Source organism: Alligator mississippiensis, chromosome 7 (genome assembly GCF_030867095.1).
Source record: "Alligator mississippiensis isolate rAllMis1 chromosome 7, rAllMis1, whole genome shotgun sequence".
NCBI lineage: Eukaryota > Metazoa > Chordata > Crocodylia > Alligatoridae > Alligator > Alligator mississippiensis.
In genome coordinates this window covers 1,160,514-1,183,834 of record NC_081830.1, presented here as the reverse complement: position 1 = coordinate 1,183,834, position 23,321 = coordinate 1,160,514, and the positions used below count along the sequence as shown (strand labels likewise).

Genomic DNA, 23,321 nt, shown 5'->3' with positions numbered 1-23,321 from the left:
AGCGAGGGGAGGAGCATCCGGCCCCTCCTCCACGCCCTCTGACCCCGCGCCCGCGTCGCGCTTCCGTCGCGTCACGCCCGGCCCTGCCCGCAGTGCGCAGGCGCGTCCCCGCCGGGGCTGCGCCGTCCCCCCGCCCCTTGCAGCCCCTCGGGCAGCGCCATGTCGGGGGCCGGGGGCAAGCGCGCGGCGGGGGACGGGCCCGCCGGGCCCCCCGACAAGAAGGCGGCCCGGGAGGAGAAGACCACCACCACCCTCATCGAGCCCATCCGCCTGGGCGGTGTCTCCTCCACCGTGAGTGCGGCGGGGGACCCTCCCCCCCCCCCCCCGTGCTGCGGGTGGCGAGTGGGGGGGCTTCCGGGTGGCTTGAAAAGAAACCCTTGTGCTGGGCGGGTGCGTGTGCGGGTAGCCGTGCTGCTCGCCACTTGTGGGGACGTGCAGATTTGGGGGGGGGTATTTCCTAACTGGAGAATTGAGAGTTTTGTATCCGTCCGGCTCGCGCGCTTACCCTCCCCCCCCCATCTCACCCCCGCCTCGCTCGCCCTTCCCTGCGTGGCCCCCTCCGACAAGCCCCGTCCATCCGATCTACCCGCGCACCCGCGAATCTCATCCGTCTGTTCTTCCACCCATCCGCTGATGTGTCCATCCATCTCGTCCATTTACCCTTTCCGTCATTTTATCGATTCCCCCGCCCCCGCTCTTGTCCGTCCATCCGTTGTCTCCAGGGGTGGGCAGTTACCTGGGCTGTGGGGCCACTTGAGCAGCTTTGCCGTGACAGCCCCTGTTTCCTGTGCGGCTGCCGAAGGGGTGCCCTTGCCCCGCTTACCCACCTCTGGCCGCTGCTGCCATTTCATTTGATTACAGGGTGCGATGCATATCAGGAGAGGGGGAGGGGGGAAACTGCCTCTTTCTGCGGCAAATGCCTTGCACTGACTTAGTGGGGCTGGTTGCGGCCGTGTGGGTCTAAGGACACGGGCAGACAAGTTTCTTTGGGTAGACGTGATACCTCTTATTAGACCAACTCAGAGAGTTGGGAAAGTTGTTCTTTGCAAGCTTTCAGGCGCAAACACCCTTCTTCAGGGACAGGGAGACTCTGATGACTTACCTACTTACCTGTTACGATTCAGGGTTGGTGTTCATCGGGAACTGGGGAGAACCAGGCCTGCGGCACTCGCATGTCTCTCCCGGTCACTTCTGTGTGGGCACCAATCTCTTGGTCCTAGGGGAGGGATGGACAGTGATTTGGCCCATGGGCCACATAGGGCGTGTCGTGGGCCAGGTCAGCACCCCGTGCAACAGTTCACCAAAACTGCTGAAGTGGCTCTGCTCCGTGCTCAGCTGGGATAGAGCTGCGTCGGGGGGGGTGGCATTCGGGAGCAGCATGGGCGGGCAGGGCCGAGGCTAGGATCCCGGGGCAGCGATGGTGTGGGACCAGGGCAGAGCCATGATTCGCTGCCTGCATGTCCCTGAGGCGGCACCTGTTGCTCTAGATTTTCTGCTTGGCAGCACTTCTGCAGCTTGTTCCAGGCCCCTTGGAAATGGCCACGGCTGTCAACATGGGACAGTTCAGGGGTCTGTGGGAGAGACTTAGGGGGATGGGAGTAACTGTGGAGGGGGGGCAGGTTGAAGGTCTGGGGGTAACTATTGGGGAGCAGTTGAGTGGGCTGCGGGTAATGGGCAACTGCAGGGATGCCGGTGGGGGGCGTAGCTTAGGGGTCTGGGGAGCAGCTTAGGGCTTGGGAGTGACTGCAGGGGTTTTGCCGGGCAGCTCACAGGGCTGGGGGTAACGGGTGGGGGGCTGGCAGAGCAGCTAGAGAGCAGTATGGGGCTGGGGGCAGCTTGGCAGGCAAGGGGCCCACAGTAACCCCTCCCTTTGTGTCACTGCAGGAAGAGATGGACCTGAAGGTGCTGCAGTTCAAGAACAAGAAGCTGGCGGAGCGGTTGGAGCAGCGGCAGGCCTGTGAAGATGATCTGCGTGAGCGCATTGAGAAGCTGGAGAAACGCCAGGCTACTGACGACGCCACCCTGCTCATCGTGCATCGCTACTGGGGCCAGGTACCCCCCCTCCCCCTCCCCCCAGGATCGTTGTCTTGGGGTTGTGGCGGGCTGTATCTGGGCCCAGACGCCTGGGTTCTGTTACGCCCCCACGGTGCTAAAGGGTAGCCAAAGCATAATCAACTCGGAGTTTAATATGGAATACATCTCTCATAATTCAGCTTAACTAAAATCTAACCTTATTAACACAGAGAGAGACAGAAACATTTAGTCTCGCCCAATCCCAGATGTTACTCTGCTTCACAGAAAAGGTGGCCAGTCAGTTCATCTGTGGGTAATGGCTGTTTTTCAGTCCAGGTGTTGGACAATGACATACACCCAACTTCCTTGTTTCCACCCTTTTATGCTTTTTCTTTTGCCAACTCTGCATTTCTGGGTACTGTTGATTGGTGTCTTTGTGATCATCATACTGGTCGTGTCTTATATCCTATCAATGTGTTCCTTTGCTCTAACCACACCATCACACGCTCACATTTTCATTTGGTCTTTTACTGGTGGCTTAATTTGGGCATGCCCAGGACTCCTTATTTGGTCTGGCCCTTAGAACCAGAAATTCCAAGGGCTCTGCAATTGGGCAGTGACCAGCTGGTCCCCTCTTATAGCCAGGGATACTGGTTTTCCCTGATTTAAAAAAAAATAAATAAAAAAAAAAAATCTCAAATTCTCTGATTAAAAAAAATTGCGGTTCTCTGATTAAAAAACCCGGCCAATGGTCTGATTATAAACCGTCCCATTCTCTGATAAAAATCGTCTATTCTCTGATTAAAAACCCACCTATTCTAAAAGAAGAGCCTCTGTCCATAATGCTCTGGGTCAACTGCACATGTGCTGCCAAGAAGTTGCACACTGCTAGGCTTCAAGGGCCTGGAGCATTCTGGGCAGAGGGAGCTGCCGCACTGCCTTCCCCCCAGCAACAGCTGGCAGGGAGTGGTGGTGGTGGGGAAGAGGGGAGCAGGAAGGAAAAGGGGGGGGGGGGTTTCCAGTGGCAGTGCTGCCCCCCATCACTGCCCCCACCTCTGCTGTAGCCCCCTGGTGGCAACTGAGTGCAAACTTTCTCCCCCCTCCCCATTCCTGGGAGGCAGCGGGGGTGGTGGGTGGCGGTGCTCCATCCCCGTCTACCCCTCTCCCCTATCATTCTTGATGGGCAATTGGCTAGTTCTCTGAAAAAAAATAGCATATTCTGCGATTGGGTTCTTTCAGGAGACAGCATAGAGGGATGTATCGGGCCCTGGACGCCTGGGTTCTCTGGGCTGAGGGGCTCGAAGCCTGGACACCTGGGTTCTCTGGGGGGTGGGAGCAGGGGGCTCTGGCAGCTTGGATGCCTGGATTCTCTGGGGAGTGGGGGGGCTGGGGGATGAGAGCAGGGGTGTTGGGGAGCCCAGGTGCCTGGGTCCCCTGACTCCCCCTGCCTCCCCCCCAGCTGGACGAAAACGTGCAGGGGCTGCTGCGGCGCTGCGATGGGGACGGGATCCCTCCTGGCCCAGCTGAGCCTGTGGCTCCCACCCCCGAGGAACCCAGGCCTGAGCTCCCAGGGACCGAACTGGAGCCCGCCCCAGCCCCCGAGCCTGAGGGGCCTGACCGGAGAGGTGGGTGGGGCGGGGCCTGGGCCAATGTGGGTGGGGTAAAGGAGGTATGGGTGGGATGTGGTGGGGGTGTGACCTAGTCAGAGTGGGTAGAGCTGAAGTAGCTGTGGGGGCTTAGGCAGAGTGGGTGGAGCCTTTGGAGATGTTGGGGTTGGCTATGGGGTGTGGGGGTGTGACTGGAGAGGCAGGGCCTAATCAGTCTGGGTACAACCTAAACTGTGATAGGGTGGCAAAGGTGGGTAGGCGGGACTTAGCAGATATGGGTGGGCCCTGCACACCTATGCGGGGGTCTCTAATGGTATGACTGGGATCAGTCTGGGTGGGTGGGGCTTGGGGGCTGTGGCCTGGGTAGCAGTGGGAGGGGTCAGGAGGACTTGATGTGGGCAGGGCTAGGCCATGTAGGCAACTCTGGCGGGGCTTAATCTGAGCTGGTATGGGTGGGATTAAGCTGGGGGTGGGGTGGGGGTGGGGCTAGAGTTGTGGGGGGGCCTGACCATCTGTGGATAGGATTTGGCTAAATTGGTGGGGTTTAGCAGGTGTGGGTGGGGCTTAGCAGCCATGTGCATGCATTAGTAGGTGTGGGTCTGGCCCAGCAAGCTATGGGTAAGATTAGGCTGGATGGGTGAGGTTTCGGAGCAGTGGGAGGGGTTTAGGATCCATGGGTGGGCTTTAGGAGCTGTGGGTGTAGCCTGCCTCCTCCCAGCGCCCCCTGTCCATCCCGCAGGTGCTGCCGTGTGGGCCGGGGGCCCCCTGACAGGGCCGGCACTGGCCTTCGTGGCAGCGCTGGGGGCCAGTGGGCGGGAGGAGGTGGAGCTGCAGCTGCAGGGCCGTGTGGCCTTCTCCAAGGCCGCTGTGTCCCGCCTTGTGGCCAGCGCTGATACTGCCCACCGCCGCCTGCAGGAGCTGTGCCAGCGCATCCAGGCCTGCGGTGAGACCCCCTGCCTGGACACTGGGGTTCCCTGGGGTGGGGGGCTTGGGAGCCTGGGTGTCTGGGTTCCCTGGGACCTGGGAGTCCAGACACTGGGGTCCTATGGGAGTGGGCAAGCTGAGAACCTGGATTCCTGGGTTTTCTGGAGTAGGATGGGCTGGAAGTCCAGACTCATGGGTTCTCTGGGAGGGGTGGGATCTGGGGGACAAGACATGGGGAAGCTGGGAGCCCGGACGCCTGGGTTCTCAGACCCACCCCTTCTCTCCCTTCTCAGAGGAGTTGGAGCCGCCAGATGAGGGGCCAAAAAGCTCGAACCGGGACCTGATGAAGGAGAACCGGCGCCTGCAGGACCTGACCATGCAGCTGCAGGAGAAGCACCACCGCATCTCGCTGGAGGTGGGCCCTCGCGCCCATTCTCCACCCCAGAGCTGGCCACATCTCGGCCGTACTCCAGGGGCCCCGTTCTGGGGTCTAGCTCACCCTGCCCCCCGCCTTTCCCCGGCAGTATGCGGAGCTGCAGGACAAGGTGATGTCCTCGGAGACCAAGGTGCTAGAAATGGAGACCACGGTGGAGGACCTGCAGTGGGACATTGAGAAGCTGCGCAAGCGGGAGCAGAAGCTCAACAAGCACCTGGCTGAGGCCTTGGAGCAGGTGTGTGTGTGGGCGAGGTCCCTTCCCCTGGACACCTGGGTTCCCCTGGAGGGCGGATGGGGAGCAGTGGGAGCTGGAAGCCCACATGCCTGGGTTCCCTACCAGGGGGGTGGGGGAAGCTTGGGGGCATTGGGGGCTGCATGGTTAGAACCCAGTTGTGTGGGTGGGGGGAAGTCAGGGGGCAGTGGGTCTGACCCCTGGGTTCATGGCTGGGGGTGGGGGCGGTTTGTGGCCCTGTGCCCGGGAGATTCGCGGCTGCAGGGTATTGCAGGGAGTGACCCCAGCCCCCTGCCACAGCTGAGGTCAGGTCAGGGGGGTGGGGGGGAGGCTCTGTCCACTCACGCCCATGTCTTCCCCCTCCCCCCCCAGCTGAACTCAGGTTACTATGCCTCAGGCAGCTCTGGTGGCTTCCAGGGTGGGCAGATCACCCTCAGCATGCAGAAGGTATGGGGATGGTGGGGCAGGTTGTGGGGGGGTGTCTGTGGGATGGGGTGGGAGGTCTGGGGGGGTCTGGGGGGTAGGGGCAGGGCTTTTGGGGGTCTATGGGGTGGGGGATAAGTCTTGGGGGGACCATGTGGTGGAGGCTGGCCTCTTGGGGGGGTTGATAGGGTGGGGGCAGGGCTTGGTGGGGGTCTGTGCAATGGGACCTGGGCTCTTGTGCGGGCGGGTCTATGAGGTAGGGCAGAGCTCGGCTGAGGGGTCCATGGGGTGGGGGAAAGAGCTCTGGGGGGGGGTCTGTGGGGTGGAAGGGGTCTTGAGGTGGGGGCTGGGCTCCGGGGGGGGTCCATGGGGTGAGGGCTGGGCTCTTAGGGGGCAGGGAGGGGGTGGTCTGTGGGGTAGGGGCTGGGCTCAGGGAGTCCATGGGGTTGGGACAGGGTTCTTGGGCAGGGGTCTATGGTATGGGGGTGGGGGTTGGGCTTTGGGGTGGGGTCCACGGCTCCCAGTCGGACCCCCATGCCCCCTCCCTGGTAGTTTGAGATGCTGAACGCGGAGCTGGAAGAGAACCAGGAGCTGGCCAACAGCCGCATGGCCGAGCTGGAGAAGCTGCAGCATGAGCTCCAGCAGGCTGTGCGCACCAACGAGCAGCTCAAGGTGCCTGGGAGGGGCCTGGCACAGACTGGGGGGACCCTCATGCCTGTGGGGGGGCAGTGGCCTGGGAAGTCAAGGTGTAGGGGGTGGGGGGGGGGGCCTGGGAGTCTGGACACCTGGGTTGTCTGGACACCTGGGTTGTCTGGGGCGGGGGATGGGGGGGCCGGAGCAGGGGGGCTGGGAGCCCGGACGCCTGGGTCCCTGTGACCACACTAACCCCCCTGCCCTCACGCGGCGCAGGTGGCGCTGCGCTCACTGCCCGAGGAGGCGGTGAAGGAGACGCTGGACTACAAGGTGCTGCAGTCGCAGTTCTCGCTGCTGTACAATGAGAGCCTGCAGGTGAAGACGCAGCTGGACGAGGCGCGTGCCCTGCTGCTCACCACCAAGAACTCCCACCTGCGGCACATCGAGCACATGGAGGTGGGCGGGGAAGGGCCAGGAGGGGTGGGGCTACAGTTTAAGTAGGGTGGGGGCACTGATGGGTTGGGACTTCATTTGGAATAGGAGTGTGGCCAATGGGTTATAGCTGAGAGGGGCGGGGCTAAAGGATGGGGCGGGGCTGTAGCTGAGTGGGTGGGGCCTTGCCTGGGATAGAGGTGTGGATTCAGGAGGGGGTGGGGCTATAGCTGGGAGGGGTGGGGCCTGGCCAGTGTGGATCACAACATGAGGGGTGTCTATAGCTAGTAGAGGTGGGGCAGACATTGTGGACCATTCTCCTGGTGGGGGGGGAGGGGGCAGAGCTCACAGGGCAGCCCCAGGTGGGTGCCCTGAGGAATTGGAGAACACCTACCCCTCTTTTATTGGAATGAACTATTCCTCCCGGATGACAGGGGTGGGCAGCTGCATTGGGGCATACCATTCTCTGTGGGGGGAAGCTGGTGTGGGTGGAGTGGGTGTTCCTATGGGAGCTACACCCTTGATATTAGAACATACCAATCTGGGTGGATGGTGTGGCGGTGTGTGACTGTGAGGTGTACCATTTCTCCCGGGGGGGGGCTCTCTGGTGACCGCTCCCCCAATCAAGGTGGTATCTTCCGCGCAGAGCGATGAGCTGAACCTGCAGAAGAAGCTGCGCACGGAGGTGATCCAGCTGGAGGACACGCTGGCCCAGGTGCGCAAGGAGTATGAGATGCTGCGCATCGAGTTCGAGCAAAACTTGGCTGCCAACGAGCAGGCGGGTGAGAGACGATTCCTCCCCCCATACCCATGTGGTACAGCCCTGGGTTCCCCCTGCCCACACACACCTGCATGGTACAGCCTGGGGTGTCTTACTTCCCCCCCAGTACACAACCCTATGTGGTATAGCTTGCCATTTTTGCTTGCACGCATGCACACGTATGTATGGTCCCAACTCCTCCCCAACCAGCCATATGGTACACCCTAAGCTACCCCTCTCCGTGCACCCTTGTGGGTACAGTCTTCCTTCCTGTAGCCTATGGTATAGCTCTTGGTTCTTTTTTCTGCCCCCATCTATGTGGTACACCTCTAGGAACCACCTACACTGCCCCATGGTATGGCCCTGGGTCCCAGCACACCTATGTGGTACAGTCCATACCCCAGCCATGTGATATGGCCCCAAGTCTACCCCCAGCCAGGTGCTATGGTCCCATGCTTTTTATTGTATTGCCCTGATTCCTGCCCCCTCCCTCACCTCCCAACACCATGGTATGGCCCTGGGTCCCTTCCCCCTGCAATTCCCAGCCATGTGGTATGGCCTAGGTTCCCCCCCCCACTTGGCAACATGGTATGGTCTTAGATTTTCCCACCCCCAGCCACATGGTATAGCCCTGGGGTGCCCCCTCCCGTTTAGGCATACTCATGTCTTATGGTCCAACTCACCCCCTTCTTTATTTTATATATGTGGTACAGTCGCATTCCACCCTTATGCTCTCTTGTGGTATGGCCCTAAGAGCTTCTTTAGTCCTTCTCCCCTGCAAGACCTCAGTTGGTACATCCCTAGCCCCCCCCCCATGTAGTTGGGCCCTGAATGGGTTATTTTCTGCTCTGCTCCCCTTCCCCCAAGGAGAAGCACTAGGTAGAGCCCTGTGTGACCCTTTCACCTACCCATTTGGTATATCCCAGAGCTGTGCTAGGGCTCTGGATCTCTTTTCCCCCTCCCCATGTGGTAGCTGTGGTATAGTCCTGGATGTCCATCCCCCCCCAATCACTTACATACCCACATGGTACAGCCCAGAACTGTAATGACCCTGGGTTCCCCCCTGCATTGTACATGCCCATGTGGTGCAGTCCAGGCTTGGTATGATCCTGGGCCCTTGTATCTATATGGTACTGCCCAGAGTATCCCTGTGGTACAGTCCTGCTTCCCACCCTTAGCACCAAAGTGGTACAGCCTGAAGGCTCCCCATGCATCTACTTCCACATAATACATCCTGGGGGGGCAAGTGCCTCACTGGATCATACCATGGCTGGGAGAGGGCCACAGCTAAGGGAGGGGGTGCTCCTGGGTCATACCATAGCTGAGGTGGTGGGGGGCTTTGGGTTGTACCACAGTAGAGGGAAAGGGTTCCTCTGGGTCATACCATGGTCAAGGGGAGGGTCCTTTGGATCATACCACAGCTGAAGGGAGTAGGGGTGCTTGGCTTGTAACACAGTTGAAGGGGGAGGTCCTCTAGGTCATACCACAGGTGAGGGTGGGCAAAACTCTGCAATGTTTTGCAGCTGGGGGGGGGGGTGCTTTTGGATCATACCACAGCCCAGGGTATAGGGAGGTCTTTCAGATTTGCGCCACCGCTGGAAGGGAGGTGGGGGGGGACAGTGGAAATTGTGGATCATACCACCAGAGCATGGGGGTGGGGGGGCAGAGAGGGACATGGTTTAACCCTGAACAGTGTGGTGGGGGGATGGGGCTAGACATGCCGTGAGCTTCCTCTGGGACAGTGCCCCAGCACAAACTGCTCCCCTGCCCCCCAGTCCAAGGCCGCGAGCTTTCTTCTAACAGTGCTCCCCTCACCCCCAGGACCAATCAACCGGGAGATGCGGCACCTGATCAGCAGCCTCCAGAACCACAACCACCAGCTCAAGGGCGATGTCCAGCGCTACAAGCGCAAACTACGCGAGGTCCAGGCCGAGATCAATAAGGCAAGGCCCGGGGGGGCGGCAAAGGGGGGAGATTCAAGGCTTGTGGGGGGGCTGGCGGGCTATGTAGAGCTGGGGTGGGTCTCCCCCCTGCAGCCTGGGGGTTCTCCCACACCTTCCCATCCGCTCGCCAGATCTCACCTGAGCCCTCCCCTCAGCCTGGGAGGTCTCATGGCTTCCCATCAGCCACTGCGGGAGTCTTCCCCCGTCATGAGCCTGTGGGTCTCCCATGCCTTTCCATCAGCCCTTGGGAGGATCTCTTCTCCTCCTCCCACTAGCTTGGGCAGGGTCTATACCTTCCCATCAGCCCCCCGGGGGTTTCATATCTTCCCATCAGCCCTTGGAGGGTTTTATGGTTTCCCATCCTGGGGAGGGATCTCCCACATCTTCCCATCAGCCTGGGGGGGGTGTCACACATTTCCATCAGTCCCGGTGGGGGTCTCACACGCTCTCTCCCCCCTCACAGATCCGTATGCAGTCCAGCAGTTTCCCGGCAGCCCCGGCAGCCCCCGCCCCCACCCCAGGGGCTGAGGAGGGTGGGGGGCCAGCCCCGGCGCTGGGGGGGCCGGCCAAGGTGGAGGAGGAGGGGCTGGTGGGGAGCCAGCCTCCCTCCCAAGAGCCCAAGAAAGAGCCCAAGGAGGCGGGGCCAAAGAAGGAGGAGCCTCTGCTGGGCCCCACCCTCTCAGAGGGGGGTGTTATCAAGAAGGAGGAGGAGGAGCCGATGGCAGCGGCCCCGGCCCCAGCCCCACAGCCCCCGTTGCCCCCGCCCCGCCCCCGTGAGCCCCCCCTGCCCCCACCCCTCAAGGCCGGGGGGGGCCGGGAACGGGAGCGGGACAGGGCGCGCTCGCGGGACCGGGAGCGGGACCGGGAGAAGGAGGCGGCGGCAGCGGCCGGGCGGGAGCGGGACCGGCCCAAGGGCCCCGACGACCCCAAGAAGAAGGACTCGGACGTGCTGAAGCAGCTGCGCGCCGAGCTCAAGTGAGCCGCTGGCGGGGACCCAGGCACCTGGGAGCATGTGGGGGGGATCCAGGCGCCTGGAAGGTGTGTGGGGGTCCCGGGCGTCCGGGAATAGGAAGCAGAGGGGTGTGGGGGACCCAGGCAACCAGGGAAGGGGCAAAGGGGCATGGCAGCTGGGGCACCCAGGGGGAGGAGCCATGGCGGCTCGGGGACCCAGGCATGCGGGCCCTTTGCAGGAAGGCGCAGGAGAGCCAGAAGGAGATGAAGCTGCTGCTGGACATGTACAAGTCGGCGCCCAAGGAGCAGCGCGACAAGGTCCAGCTCATGGCCGCCGAGCGCAAGACCAAGGCTGAGGTCAGCCCAGCCCCGCCCTGCCCCTTGGGCTCCTAAGGCTGGTGGGAGGTCTGGGCCCCGCCCCTCTGCCCATGTGTGTGGGCAGCCCCTACCTGGTCCCGCCCCTTTGTTGATGTCACATGGGGGTCTGGACCTGCCCCTATGCTGATGACACCTATCGGGACCTTGGCCTACTCCCATGCAGATGACGTAGGAGGCCTGGCCTTGCCCCTTGCTCCCCTGGTGCTGTTGCCCCGCCCCCACATTAGTGACCTCACTGGTGGCCTGGCCCTGCCCTGCTCTGCCCTTGGGTGACCTCACCCCTTGCTTTCATGGCCCTGTGGCCCCGCCTCCACATCAGCCACATCACAGGGCTGACCCTGCCTTGGTTCTCATGGTCCTGTGGCCCTGCCCCCACATCCCTGACATCACTGGTGGGCTGGCCTCACCCCGGCTGACCCCGCCCCCTCTCCTGGGGTGCTGGGGGACAGGTGGACGAGCTGCGGGGCCGGGCGCGGGAGCTGGAGGAGCGGGAGCGGCGAGAGAGCAAGAAGCTGGCGGATGAGGACGCGCTGCGCCGCATCCGATTGGCCGAGGAGCAGATTGAGCACCTGCAGCGTAAACTGGCCGCCACCAAGCAGGCACGGCCCCCCCACGGCACCCCGGCGTCTGGGAGGGGTGGGTGGGGGGGTCCTGGCATCTGGGGCCCAGGTGTCCAGGTGGGGGGTGTCTCAGCCCCGGAAGGCCCCTGGTGTCCAGGCAGGGTGTTTCTGACCCGCAGGCATCTGCGTGGGACAGTATCACCCAGGAGGGACCCAGGCGTCTGGGTGGGGGGCATCTCAGGCCCGGGGGACCCAAGCGTCCCAGTCCCAGATGGGCCCAGGAGTCCGGGCGCAGGGCATCTTGGCCCCGGAAGGAGCCAGGCATCCAGGCGGGGGGTATCTCACCCCAAGTGGACCCAGGTGCCTGGGCAGGGTTTTTCTCCCCCTCAGGCATCTGGGTGGGAGGTACCTCAGATGGACCCAGGAGTCCGGGTGGGCCTGACACCTCTCCTCCCCCGGTTCCGGCGGCAGGAGGAGGAGGCGCTGCTGTCGGAGATGGACGTGACGGGCCAGGCCTTCGAGGACATGCAGGAGCAGAACCTGCGGCTGCTGCAGCAGCTGCGCGAGAAGGATGACGCCAACTTCAAGCTCATGTCGGAGCGGATCAAGGCCAACCAGATCCACAAGCTGCTGCGCGATGAGAAGGACGAGCTGGCCGACCAGGTGCTTGCCCTCAAGGCCCAGGTACGGCCCCCCTCCCTGAGAACCCAGGCGTCTGGGCTCCCAGCCGCACCCCAAATGCAGAGGACCCAGGTATCCCGGCTCCTGGCCCCTTCTCGCTCCCCGGGAACCCAGGCATCTGGGCTTCTGGCCCTGCTGTCTCCCTGGGAGCCCAGGTGTCCGGGCTCCCAGCCCTACCCCGCTCCTCGAGAGCCCAGGCGTCCAGCCTCCTGGTCCCAAACTGCAGAGCCCAGGAGTCCGGGACCCTACGTATACCTTTGACCCTACCTGTTACCCCTGCCTTTAAGGGCTGTGATACCTCTGCCCAGCGAATCCAGGCTCCCAGCCCCCCTGCTCTCATCCCCAGCCCCACTCCCCTCCCAGGGACCTCAGGTGTCCTAGTGCCCAGCCCCCAACCTCTTTCCAGTCTAGAGAACCCAGGTATCCAAGGTCTCGGTTTCACCAGCCGGACCCTGCTCCACTCCCAGAGAACCCAGATGTCCCGCTGGGGGCTATCTCAGCCCCACGTGTCCGGGCAGGGGATATCTCTACCCCGGCAGACTCAGGTGTCCAGGTAGGGGTCATCTTGCCTCGGGGGACCCAGGCACCTGGGTTATTGCCTCCTCCCTCCTGTCCCATGCAGGTGGACGCACAGTTGCAGGTGGTGCAGAAGCTGGAGGAGAAGGAGCGGGTGCTGCAGGGGGCGCTGGGCACCGTAGAGAAGGAGCTGGCACTGCGCTCCCAGGGCCTCGAGCTTCACAAGAGGAAGGTGGGCGCTGCCACGGCACTACTGGGGAGAAGCTTGCAGCCTCAGGGTGCTGCTGGGGGCAGGGAAGCTCTCAGTGTGAAGGGTGCTTCTGGGGGGGAAAGCTGACAACTTCAGGGTGCTGCTCGGGGCAAGCTTCCAGCGTGGGTGGCACTGCTGGGGGAAGCTCACAGCCTTGGCACTTGGAGGAAGCTCAGTGCTGGCGGGGGGGGGGGCGCACGTATAGGTACGGGGAATCCAGGTGTTTGGGCAGCAGTATGTCGTGGAGGGGGTGGAGCCTGGGAGGCACCCTCCACCTTCCTGGGGTCACTGCTAGAAGGAAGCGTACAGCACCCTGGCACTTGGGTTTCACTGGGTGGGGACAAGGGTCATAGGTGGGAGGACCCAGGCATTGGGGTGGGGGTGCGTTGGGGTCCTCTGCAGCTGGACTTCTTGGTTCCCCACACTCATGACCCCCCCACAGGCTGTGGAGGCAGCCCAGCTGGCCGAGGACCTGAAGGTGCAGCTGGAGCACGTGCAGGCCAAGGTACGCGAGATCCAGCCCTGCGTGGCCGAGAACCGGGCCGCCAAGGAGAAGGAGTCTTTCAACCTCAAGCGCGCCCAGGTACCATGCCACCACTGCTGGGGGAAGTCGGCAGCCCTCAGGGCACTGTTTAGGAAAGCTCACAGCTTCAGGGCGCCGTTCAAAGGAAGCCCACAGCCCCTAGCACGCTTGGGGGAATTTCACAGCCCCCAGGGCACTGTTGAGGAGAAGCTTGCAGCCGCCAGGGCACTGTTGGGGGAAGTTCACAGTCTTAGGGCATTGTTTGGCGGGGGGGGTGGAGTTCACAGCCCCCAGGGCACTGTTAGGTGAAGCTCACAGCTGGGGGGCCCTGAGGGGGTCTCCAGTGGGTGGGGGTGGGTGGTGCAAGGCCTCGGGGGGGCATACGTAGTGGGGGGTCCTGGGGGGCAGTAAGGTGGTTTGGAGGTCTGTCTTCTGGGGAGGCCCCTGGGTGGTCATATAGCCCCTGGGGGAGTGGGCCTGGGGGGTGTCCGAGCCCTTGGTGGGTATCTTAGCCCTAGGGGACCCAGTCATCTGGGCAGGGGGGCACACCTGGCTGTGGTCCCCCTGTGCTGACGCTGGGGGGGGTTCCGGGGGGGCAGGAGGACATCTCACGGCTGCGGCGCAAGCTGGAGAAGCAGCGCAAGGTGGAGGTGTACGCCGATGCTGACGAGATCTTGCAGGAGGAGATCAAGGAGTACAAGGTGCCCGCAGCACTGCTGGCGGGGGCAGCTCACGGTGCCGGGGGGGAAGCTTACAGTGCAGGGGCCACTGCTGGGGGCAGCTTGCAGTGCAGGGGGCACTGCTGGAGGGAAGCTCACAGTCTGGGGGGAAGGTCGCAGTGTGGGGGCACTGCTGGGGGGAAGCTTGCAGCTGCGGGGCTGGGGCCATGCAAGGCTGACCTGTGTCCCATGTGTCTCTCATATCCCCCCGCCCCGGCCCCGTGTGTGTCCCGTGTCCACACCCATGTCGTGTCCCCTTGTGTCCCGTGGCGGTGGCACAGGCGCGCCTGACGTGCCCATGCTGCAACACGCGCAAGAAGGACGCGGTGCTCACCAAGTGCTTCCACGTCTTCTGCTTCGAGTGTGTGCGGACACGCTACGAGTCACGCCAGCGCAAGTGCCCCAAGTGCAACGCTGCCTTCGGCGCCCACGACTTCCACCGCGTCTACATCAGCTGAGCCCTGCCTGGGACCCCCCCCTCCACGGGGACCTCTGCCTGGGACCCCCCATGACTTCCACCATGTCTGCATCAGCTGAGCACCCACAGACCTCTACTCACTTTCCACTGTGTCTCCAGCAGCTGACCGGCCCCCACGGACCCCCCATCACATCTACATCAGCTGCAGGGACCCCTGTGGACTGCGCCACCCCCCCAGACCTTCCCATGGCCTCCCCCACCACAGCTCCCACGTCTACACTAGCGGAAAGCCCCCCTCAGAGATACCCCCCCTTTGACACCTCCTATAGGCCCATCTGCCCATAGGACCCCCCACTGCTGTCCCCTGGGGTCTCCCAGTAGGATCCTTATGGCTTTGGAGGGGGGTCATCTACCCCGCTCACCCCAGCGAAGGCCAATCCCAGGTCCGTGGGGGGAGACAGGACCCAGTGGCCTTATTCCCTGCCAGGGTCCCCTCAGTTCCCCCCCCCCCCCCAAATCTCCAGGAGGTGGGGGGCAAGCAAGTGAACAGATCCTGAGGGCATATCCACTCAGCTCTGCCCAGACCTGACCTTCAGCTTGTCCCAGTCTAGATCCCCTCAAAGCAGACCAGGGATCCAGGTCTCCCCCTCGGGATCTGAGGTCTGAGCCAGTCCCCCTGCTCCTGCTGTCCTGGGCGGGGGGCAGAGATTCTGGTGCTGGGCTTGTGGGAAGGGCTGGGAATGCACTGGGGACCACATCCTCCAGAGACCAATTCAGGATCCCATCAAATTCCTTCTTTCAAGCAGGTCCTGTGGGAGATCCACTCAGTTTTTACCCGAGTGGCTCTGGTGAAGATCCTGGGGGGAAGGGGTGGTCCAGCAAGTGGATCCTGGTAGAGATCTGGTTTGCGAGGGGTGGGGGTCCCAGGGATTGGGTCCTCTCCTTGGGGGAGGATAGACTGTCATTGCCACGGACAATAAAGGCACATGCTGGGATCCCATGTCTGGGTGCTGGTCTCTGATTGGAGGAGAAAAAGTGGTTGGGGGGGGGCTTCCTTGGGGCACACTTGTCAAGAGGCTCACATCAATGGTTGGGGACCCCCCCCCTTCCCAGAGCCCCAGCATCCAGGCTCCTAATCCCCCTGCTCCCACCCCACAGGTGTCCAGGTCTCCCATCCAAGCGCTGACTTGGTCTATCCCTGCTTAGCTCCACGGCGAACCCCCCCCCCCCCCTCGGGCCCCCCGGAATCGGTGGGGGGAGGAACGCAGGCGTACGGGCAGTGGGGAAGGCAATAGCGAGGGACCTTCCTGTCCCCGCCCCGGCCGCAACAAAGAGGCAGCGGGTGAGCCCCTGGAGGGGAAGGACCTCCTTCTGGAGGGCAGTGGGGCTAGGGGTGAGATGGGGGGCTGGACACCTGGGCTCCCGGGGAGAGGAGGGGGGCCAGGCACCTGGGATCTGGCGGGGGGAACGGAGGTGTGACGGGCAGGGAGCCCGGATGCCTGGGCTCTTCCTTATGGGCTCCCAACTGCCTCTGCTTCTCCCCCTTCTCCGCCTCTCCCTCCCACAGGAGCAGCCGCCCTGACCTGGCCTCCCTCCCATGGGCCGGCCCGACCCGGCGGGCCCCGCTCGGCCCCCACACCCGGCCTTCCCCTGCCCCGAGTGCGGCAAGAGGTTCCGGCAGAGCTCCCACCTGGCCCGGCACCAGCGCAGCCACACGGGCGAGCGGCCCTACGCCTGCCCCGAGTGCGGGCGCGCCTTCAGCCAGAGCTCCCTGCTCACCCGGCACCAGCGCAGCCACACCGGGGAGCGGCCTTACCCCTGCCGGGATTGCGGCAAGGCCTTCAGCCGGGCCTCCAACCTGGCGCAGCACCGCCGCACCCACACGGGCGAGCGGCCCTACCTGTGCGGGCAGTGCGGGCGGGCCTTCGCCCTCAGCTCCCACCTGCTGCGCCACCAGGGCACCCACGCCGGCGACCGCCCCTACCGCTGCCCCCGCTGCCGCAAGGGCTTCGCCGAGGCCTCCCGCCTGGCCCGCCACCGCTGCCCCTGCCCAGAGCAGGGCCTGGGCGAGTTGGCGTCCCCGGGTGGAGCCCCGAGGAGAGACCAGGACGGCCCCCGTGTCATGCTGGACACACTTAGAGCCCAAGATGTTCCTGGCAAGGTCGAGGTCAACATGCTTGGAGCCTGGGATGGTCTCCAGGTCACGCTGGACACGCTTGGAGGCCAAGATATTCCTGCCAGGTTCAAGGTCACATCCGACACACTTGGGGCCCGGGATGGCCCCCAGGTCACGCTGGACACGCTTCGAGGCTGGGATGTTCCTGACAGGGTCAAGGTCCCGTCGGACATGCTTGGAACCTGGGATGGCCTCCAGGTCACGCTGGACATGCTTAGAGACCAGGATGTTCCTGACAGGGCTGAGGTCATGTCAGACACGCTTAGGGCCCAGGAAGGCCCCCATGTCATTGTGGACATGATTGGAGGCCAGGATGTCCCCGACAGGGCCCAGGTCACGTCAGACACGCTTAGAGGACAAGGTGTTCCTGACAAGGTGGAGCCCAGGTCAGACATGCTTAGAGACCGGGATGTTCCCGATGGGTTCAAGTTCAAGTCAGACACGCTTAGGGCCCAGGACGGCCCCCATGTCACTGTAGACACGCTTAGAGGCCAAGAAGTTCCTGACAAGGTCGAAGTCACATCAGACACACTTAGGGTCCAGGACACACTAGACACACCTAGAGCCCAAGACGGCTCCCACGGCCTCCAGGCCACGCTTAGACCCTGGGACGACTCCTATGGACTCCAGGTCACATTAGACACGCTTAGAGCCCAGGACAGCCCCCAGACCGTGCTGGATGTGTTTCAAGCTTGGGACAGTGCCCACGTGCCCCAGGGCACACCAGGGAGGCAGAGCCCTAAGGATGATGCCGCTGCCATGGACACGCCGGGGGATCCCAGGATCCCCGTGAGCCCCCCAGGACCTGCCAGGGCCTACCCGTGCCCCGTGTGCGGCAAAGTGTTCGGCAAGACGTCCCACCTGACGACCCACGGGCGCACGCACACGGGCGAGAAGCCGTACCGGTGCGGGGACTGCGGGCGCGGGTTCAGCCAGCGCGCCGACCTGGCCAAGCACGGGCGGACGCACACGGGGGAGAAGCCCTACGGGTGCGGGGAGTGCGGGCGCCGCTTCACCGTGTCCTCCAGCCTGGCCACGCACCGCCGCAGCCACGGCGGGGACAAGCCGCACGCCTGCCCCGACTGCGGGCGCCGCTTCGGCCTGCGCTCCAACCTCCTCCAGCACCGGCGCTGCGGGCACGGCGGGGCCCGGCCCTACCGGTGCGGGGACTGCCCCCGCGCCTTCGCCCACAGCGCCGGCCTGCTCCAGCACCGCCGCACCCACACGGGCGAGAAGCCCTACCCCTGCCCCGACTGCGGGCGCCGCTTCGGCCTGCGCTCCAACCTCCGCCAGCACGCCCGCACCCACCGCCCGCGCACCCCGGTGCCCGCCGCGCACGCCCCGCTGCAGGGAGCGGGGTGACAGGGTGGGGGGGCGAGGCTGTGGTGTCCCTATAGCTGGGAATGGGGGTGGGGGGGGCTAGGCCAAGGTGTCTCCATAGTAGGGAATGTGTGTGGGGGGGTCCCTGTACCTGGGAATGGGGGGGGGTCTAGGTTGGGATGTCCCTCCCCATAGCTGGGAGTGGGTGGGGGGTCCCTGCAGCAAGGAATGGGGTGTTGGTCCTGCCCCCACCCCAGGGATGGCGGGGGAGGGGGTTAGGCCCTGTGGAGGGGGGCGGGGACACATAGGTTCTTGTGGGGGGGGCAGGAGGTGAGGTGGGATGTCTGGGGTCTCTGGGCGTGGGGGCGCTGGGAGCCGGGGCACTTGGGTCCTGTCCTGTACCCCCCCCCCACCCCCTCTCTCTCAGCTGTACCTGGATCCAATAAACCCCTCCGCCGTCACACGTGTGCCCTGTGCTGGTGCAGCGCCGCACACCTCGCCTGGCCGGGGCCGGGGCTCCCGGGCCGTGGGGGGGAGGGCAATGTGGGAGGACTCGAGAGCTCTATGGTTTGGGGCGGTGGGGGGGCACACTGGGGTGCGTCTCTATGGTGAATGCTCACGGGAGGGGGCGGCGGTGCCCGGCGTGTCCCGCGTGCCGGGGCTCCCTGGCAGGCTGGACCCGTGGGGGGGTGGAACCCCGCTGGGACTACATGCCCCACAATGCCCTGCGCCGGGGGTGGGAGGACTCAGTCTCCCAGAGCCGCTTGCAGCCCACGTCTACCCACTAGCCCGGCACCATGGCTGCTGCAGCGGAGCTAGGTGGGCGCCGGGGCTGTGGGGGGGGGGTCCCTGCCCGGCTGGGGGGGGGGGGGCGCTGAGGGGGGCAGGTCCCCGCATGCTGCCGGTGCCACGTGTGCATCCGGGTGCTGCACGCCCCGCCCCCCCGGCGCCGGCGGAGGGTGACGCGACGCGGCTGTGTGCCCGCAGCCCCCGCGCCGCGCCGCGCCCTGGTGACGGAGCACCGCCCCGCGCGGCCGCCGCGCCCCTTCCTGCCCGGCCCCGACGGCCGCCTCCGGGCCCCGCCGGGCCACGCGGCCGCCGGCCCGGCCGCCAGCCTGCGCGACCTGCTCACGGTGAGGGGCGGGGCTTCAGTGGGGGCGGGGCTTCAGGCAGAGGTGCTGGGGGTGTGGGAGGGGCCCGAGGCCTCGCCCCGCCTCGCCTCTCACTCGCCCGCCCCCCCCCCAGTCCGTGTTCCTGCCCCAGGGCTTCCCCGGCAGCGTCAGCCCCGACTACCTGCCCTACCAGTGCTGGGACACCCTGCAGGTCAGTGCGGGGGCGGGGCGTCGGGCCGGGGGCGGGGCCAAGGGCGGGGGCGGGGCAGCCCACAGCGAGGTGCCGCCCGCAGGCGCTGGCGAGCAGCGTGACGGGGGCGCTGGCCACCCAGGCCGTGCTGCGCGGGGTCGGCGTGGGCGACCGGGACGCCTCCGTGGCCGCCGCCACCACCACCTGGATCCTCAAAGGTCAGCGCCTCCCCACTGCTCCCTGCAGTTTTGGTCCCAGTTCCCCAACCTTACTGGTCTCGGTTTCCTAGCCACACTGGTCCCAGTTCCTTGGCCACATTCGTCCCAGTTTCCTAGCATTACTGGTCCCAGTTGCTGGGCTGGGCTGGGTTGCTCCCTCACATAGGCCCCAGTCACCGGCTATACTGGTCCCAGTTGCGACCACCGCTGGTCCTGACTCCTGTCTCTCCCCCGGGCTGACCCCTGGCCCCTGCCCTGTGCCAGGCAGATGGGACGGGCATGCTGGGCCGCATTGTCTTCGCTTGGATGAAGGGGTGAGCCCCCCCACTGCTCCCCAACGTTGGGGTCCCCCCACCCTCCCCCGGGCACCCTGGGGTGGGGGAGGGGCAGGGGGCTGACCCCCCCTCTCATATTTCACCCCTCCCCCCCAGGAGCCAGCTGGACTGTGAGGCCAAGCAGTGGAGGTAAGCCGGTCCTGACCTCTGACCCCGGTGTCATGCGACCATTGACCCTGCCTTGGTCCCTTGGACACCCCCCTTGTGTGACCTTTGCCCCCTGACTAGCCATGTGACCTTTCACCCCATCTCCTCCCTTCTGGCCCTTGTGTTGTGTGACCTTTGCCCTTTGCCTTTGCTTTTAGGCAGCTGGTGACCCTTGTTTCACCTGAGTAACCTTTGCCCTCTGCCCCCCTCCACCCCCTGATATGACCTTTGACTATTGGCGAGCCGCCCTCTGACCGTGTCCGTACCATTTGACCCCCTCTCCGACTTCCTGGGACCCCCATCCTTGACCTCTGACCCTTCTGGTGCCACCCCCTCCCCCCCACCATAGGCTGTTTGCCGACATCCTCAATGACGTCGCCATCTTCATGGAAATTGTGGCCCCGGCCTTCCCAGCATGCTTCACTCTTATTCTCTGCACCAGTGGCCTCTTCAAGGTAGGGGTGGGGCCTGGGCCCAGGGGGGTGGGATTTCCTAGGTGGGAGCTGGTATGGGGGAGGGGTGGAGCCTAGTGGAGAAGGGTGAGGGGCTTGAAAAGGAGAGGGTGGGGCTTAGCATGAGGGAGGGATAGGGTTTGGGATGGGGGTGTGACCTGACCTAAACAGGGTGGGGCTTAATAGGAAGGGATGGGGCTTGGGTAGAGAGGGAGGAGGGGCTTGAAAGGGGGGAGGGGCTGGTCACAAGGGGTGTGGCCAGGCCTGAAGGGTTGGGGTTTGAGTGGGCGGGGAGGGACAGGGAAGGAGGGGGCAGAGCTCATCCTAACCCCTGCCCCCCCCCCCAGTGCATCGTAGGCGTGGCAGGCGGGGCCACACGGGCAGCGCTGACACAGCACCAGGCGCGGCGTGACAACATGGCTGACGTCTCTGCCAAGGATGGTAGCCAGGTAGGGGCAGGGCCTGGAAGGGGGTGGGGGTGGGGCCAGGCCCCCCTTGACCCTTGACCCCTGACCCCACAGGAGACCCTGGTGAACCTAGCCGGGCTGCTCATGAGCCTCATCCTCGTGCCCCTTGTCACTGGGCGGCTGCTGTGAGTCCCTGGGCGCAAGGCATTGTGGGAAGGGAGAGGGACATGCAAGGGCTTGTTGGAAGTGAAGCGGGAGGGGCAAGGAGTCATGGGAAGGGTGGTGGCTGGCAGGGGATTGTGGGAAGCGGCTGGGAGGTGCAAGGAATTGTGGGAAGGGGTGGGAGGAGCAAAGGATTATGGGAAGGGTGGAGGCTTGCAGAGGGGATTGTGCAAAGGGGCCAGGAGCTGCAAGGGACTGTGGGAAGGGGTGGGGTGGGAGGGGCAAAGGATCATGGGAAGGCTAGAGGCTAGCAAGGGATTGTGGGAAGGGGCAGGGTGCAAGGGTTCATGGGAAGGGTGGAGCCTGGGAAGAGATTGTGGGAAGGGGCCGTGAGTGGTAAGGGATGGTGGGAGGGTCTGGGGATTGTGGGTATGGAGGAGGCTGGAAGGGGGGATTGTGGGCAGGGCCTAAACCAGGGCCCCTCCCCCAGGCTGACCTACACCCTGTGGGGGGCGCTGACAGCGCTGCACCTCTACGCCAACTACCGTGCTGTGCGCGCTGTTGTCATGGAGACCCTCAACCGGCCCCGCCTCCGCCTGGCCCTGCATCACTTCCTGCGCCATGGCCACGCCCCCAGCCCCGCCTATGCCAATGCCTGCGAGCCCCTCCTACCAGGTGGGCCGGGGTGGGACCCAGGTGTCCAGTGGGGGGTGGGCATTAGGGACCCAGATGTCCGGGGAGGTGGCACCTAACTCCCCTAATCCCATCTCTGCCCCCCCCCCAGGATTTGGGCATCATCTGCGGGTGACCCTGGGTGCCCCCCTGCGCCTGCTGGCCTCCAGGTGAGCCCCCCACCCCAGATCTAGTCGCCTGGGTTCCTCCGTGTCATCCCCCCCCACTCCTGGGTGCCCCCCGCTCACCCTGCCCCTCCCCCGCAGTGAGGCCGAGTTCTTGGACGCCCAGCGGGCCGGTGGCCCCGATTACCTCATCGCCTTCGACCCCCGCGCTGGTGAGACGGGACCCGGGTGGCAGGGGTGGGACCCAGGTGTGGGGGGCGGGGGGAGCAGATGGGACCGAGGTGCCCGGGCCCCCCTGATCCCCCTCTTTATCCCCCCCATGCAGGCACGGTGGCAGTGGGGCTGCGGTGGGGGGCGGGGCCAGGGGTGGAGCTCCGTGCCTGCACCCACGCGCTACTCCTGGAGGCGCAGCAGCTCCCCGTGCCCGGCGCCCCCCACCCGGAGGCTGCCCACGTCCTGCACAGCCTCTACCCGAGCTTCCTCGCAGGTGAGACCCGGCCCTGGGATGCGCCCAGCTCTGGGGTGTCACGGCCACATAGAACGGGGGGAGGATGCAGCCAGTTCTGGGGTGTAATGGCCCCATGTTACCCCCCCCAGCACTGGAGGCAGCTGGCTGGGCCACACAGCGCCCCTTGCTGGGGGCTGAGGACTGGCGGCTGGATTGGGCCCCTCCTGAGAAGGACCTTTGACGGCCGACCCCTGACCTCGCCGGGACCATCTCTTTTTCCAGTCTCTTATAAAGTCTCATTCTCTGCCCACCCCTGGGTCCTTCATTCCTCATCACCCGTGACGCCTGGGTCCTGCACTCCCCAGAGCCAGCTGCAGCTGGGGACCGGTATGACCCAGTATATTGTGGCCTCATTGTCCCACCCGGACACCCGTCCCCCATTCCAGTAGAACCAGCCCCTGTTCCACCCCAGAGCCAGCCGTACCCTGGTACCAGGATAGCCCAATATGACCAGTATAACCCAGTACCACCAGTTTACCCCAGTATGGCCAGTATGACCCATATCCCACCTGGATGCCTGGGTCCTCCTTTCTCTTTCCTGGATGCCTGGGTTCTCCCCCCGCCCCACCACCTGTTCAACCGGCCCCTCTTCTATCCCAGCACTGGGACCAGTATAACCAGTGCCTGCCTGATCTAGATACAGGTATAACCAGTGCCTGTCCTAATTGGGCACCACTATGCCCAGTTCAAGCCCAGGCACCAGTATAACCAGTCCCTGCTGTACCTTGGCACCGGTATAACCAGTGTCTGTCCTAACTGGGCACCAGTATAACCAGTTCAAGCTGTGCCCAGGCCCCAGAAGAACCAGTGCCTGTTGTACCTCGGCACCAGTTTAAGCAGTGTCTGCTCCACTCAGGCACCAGTATAACCAGCGTCTGTCTTAAGTGGGCACCAGTATAACTAGTTCAAGCTGTACACAGGCATCAGTGTTTTCAGTGTCTGCTGTACCCAAGCACCAGTATAACCAGTGCTGTCCCACCCAGGCACCAGTATAACCATGCCCAACCCCACCTGGACTCCTGGGCTCCCCACTCCCTGGGCCCCCTCCCACCTCCCTGGACGCCTGGGTTCCTCCTGCCCCCAACTCCTCTCCCTTAC

At 64.3% G+C, this 23,321-nt stretch overlaps 3 protein-coding genes across 4 annotated transcripts; all 3 read left to right on the top strand.

Annotated features, from left to right (window-relative positions):
- The first annotated feature begins 90 nt into the window (after positions 1–90).
- On the top strand, positions 91–15,399 carry RNF40 (ring finger protein 40). The gene is made up of 19 exons (XM_059731412.1): positions 91–291; positions 1,885–2,052; positions 3,473–3,638; positions 4,360–4,563; positions 4,838–4,959; positions 5,069–5,215; positions 5,585–5,659; positions 6,188–6,307; positions 6,545–6,724; positions 7,347–7,482; positions 9,282–9,403; positions 9,867–10,378; positions 10,594–10,711; positions 11,182–11,331; positions 11,764–11,976; positions 12,596–12,721; positions 13,182–13,322; positions 13,862–13,963; positions 14,263–15,399. Exons 1-19 carry the CDS (start codon positions 160–162, stop codon positions 14,437–14,439), a joined length of 3,111 nt encoding a protein of 1,036 aa, XP_059587395.1. The 5' UTR covers positions 91–159; the 3' UTR covers positions 14,440–15,399.
- A 98-nt stretch (positions 15,400–15,497) lies between these two features.
- Positions 15,498–18,356, top strand: LOC109285108 (zinc finger protein 497). Its single transcript, XM_019495481.2, has 2 exons — positions 15,498–15,741; positions 15,967–18,356. Exon 2 carries the CDS (start codon positions 15,997–15,999, stop codon positions 17,935–17,937), a length of 1,941 nt encoding a protein of 646 aa, XP_019351026.2. The 5' UTR covers positions 15,498–15,741; positions 15,967–15,996; the 3' UTR covers positions 17,938–18,356.
- Positions 18,357–18,677: 321 nt separating this feature from the next.
- On the top strand, positions 18,678–23,138 carry RUSF1 (RUS family member 1). 2 transcript variants are annotated; one of them, XM_059731482.1, is made up of 14 exons: positions 18,678–18,714; positions 18,883–19,028; positions 19,141–19,218; positions 19,301–19,415; positions 19,684–19,729; positions 19,847–19,879; positions 20,247–20,352; positions 20,697–20,798; positions 20,871–20,941; positions 21,409–21,593; positions 21,703–21,760; positions 21,857–21,927; positions 22,041–22,202; positions 22,446–23,138. In XM_059731482.1, the coding sequence occupies exons 1-14, from the start codon at positions 18,693–18,695 to the stop codon at positions 22,610–22,612; spliced, it is 1,362 nt and encodes a 453-aa protein (XP_059587465.1). In that variant the 5' UTR covers positions 18,678–18,692; the 3' UTR covers positions 22,613–23,138. The 2 variants fall into 2 exon arrangements, with proteins under 2 accessions (XP_059587465.1, XP_014455665.3); XM_014600179.3 differs by having other exon boundaries at positions 22,313–22,473.
- The last annotated feature ends 183 nt before the right edge of the window (positions 23,139–23,321 follow it).

Coding starts and splice junctions, on each gene's coding strand:
- RNF40 (XM_059731412.1), top strand. CDS start 160: ATGTCGGGGGCCGGGGGCAAGCGCGCGGCGGGGGACGGGCCCGCCGGG. Junction 6,308..6,544: donor GCACCAACGAGCAGCTCAAG/GTGCCTGGGAGG, acceptor CACGCGGCGCAG/GTGGCGCTGCGCTCACTGCC. Junction 11,332..11,763: donor AACTGGCCGCCACCAAGCAG/GCACGGCCCCCC, acceptor TTCCGGCGGCAG/GAGGAGGAGGCGCTGCTGTC.
- RUSF1 (XM_059731482.1), top strand. CDS start 18,693: ATGGCTGCTGCAGCGGAGCTAG. Junction 19,219..19,300: donor AGTGCTGGGACACCCTGCAG/GTCAGTGCGGGG, acceptor TGCCGCCCGCAG/GCGCTGGCGAGCAGCGTGAC. Junction 20,799..20,870: donor CTGCCAAGGATGGTAGCCAG/GTAGGGGCAGGG, acceptor CTGACCCCACAG/GAGACCCTGGTGAACCTAGC.
- LOC109285108 (XM_019495481.2), top strand. CDS start 15,997: ATGGGCCGGCCCGACCCGGCGGGCCCCGCTCGGCCCCCACACCCGGCC.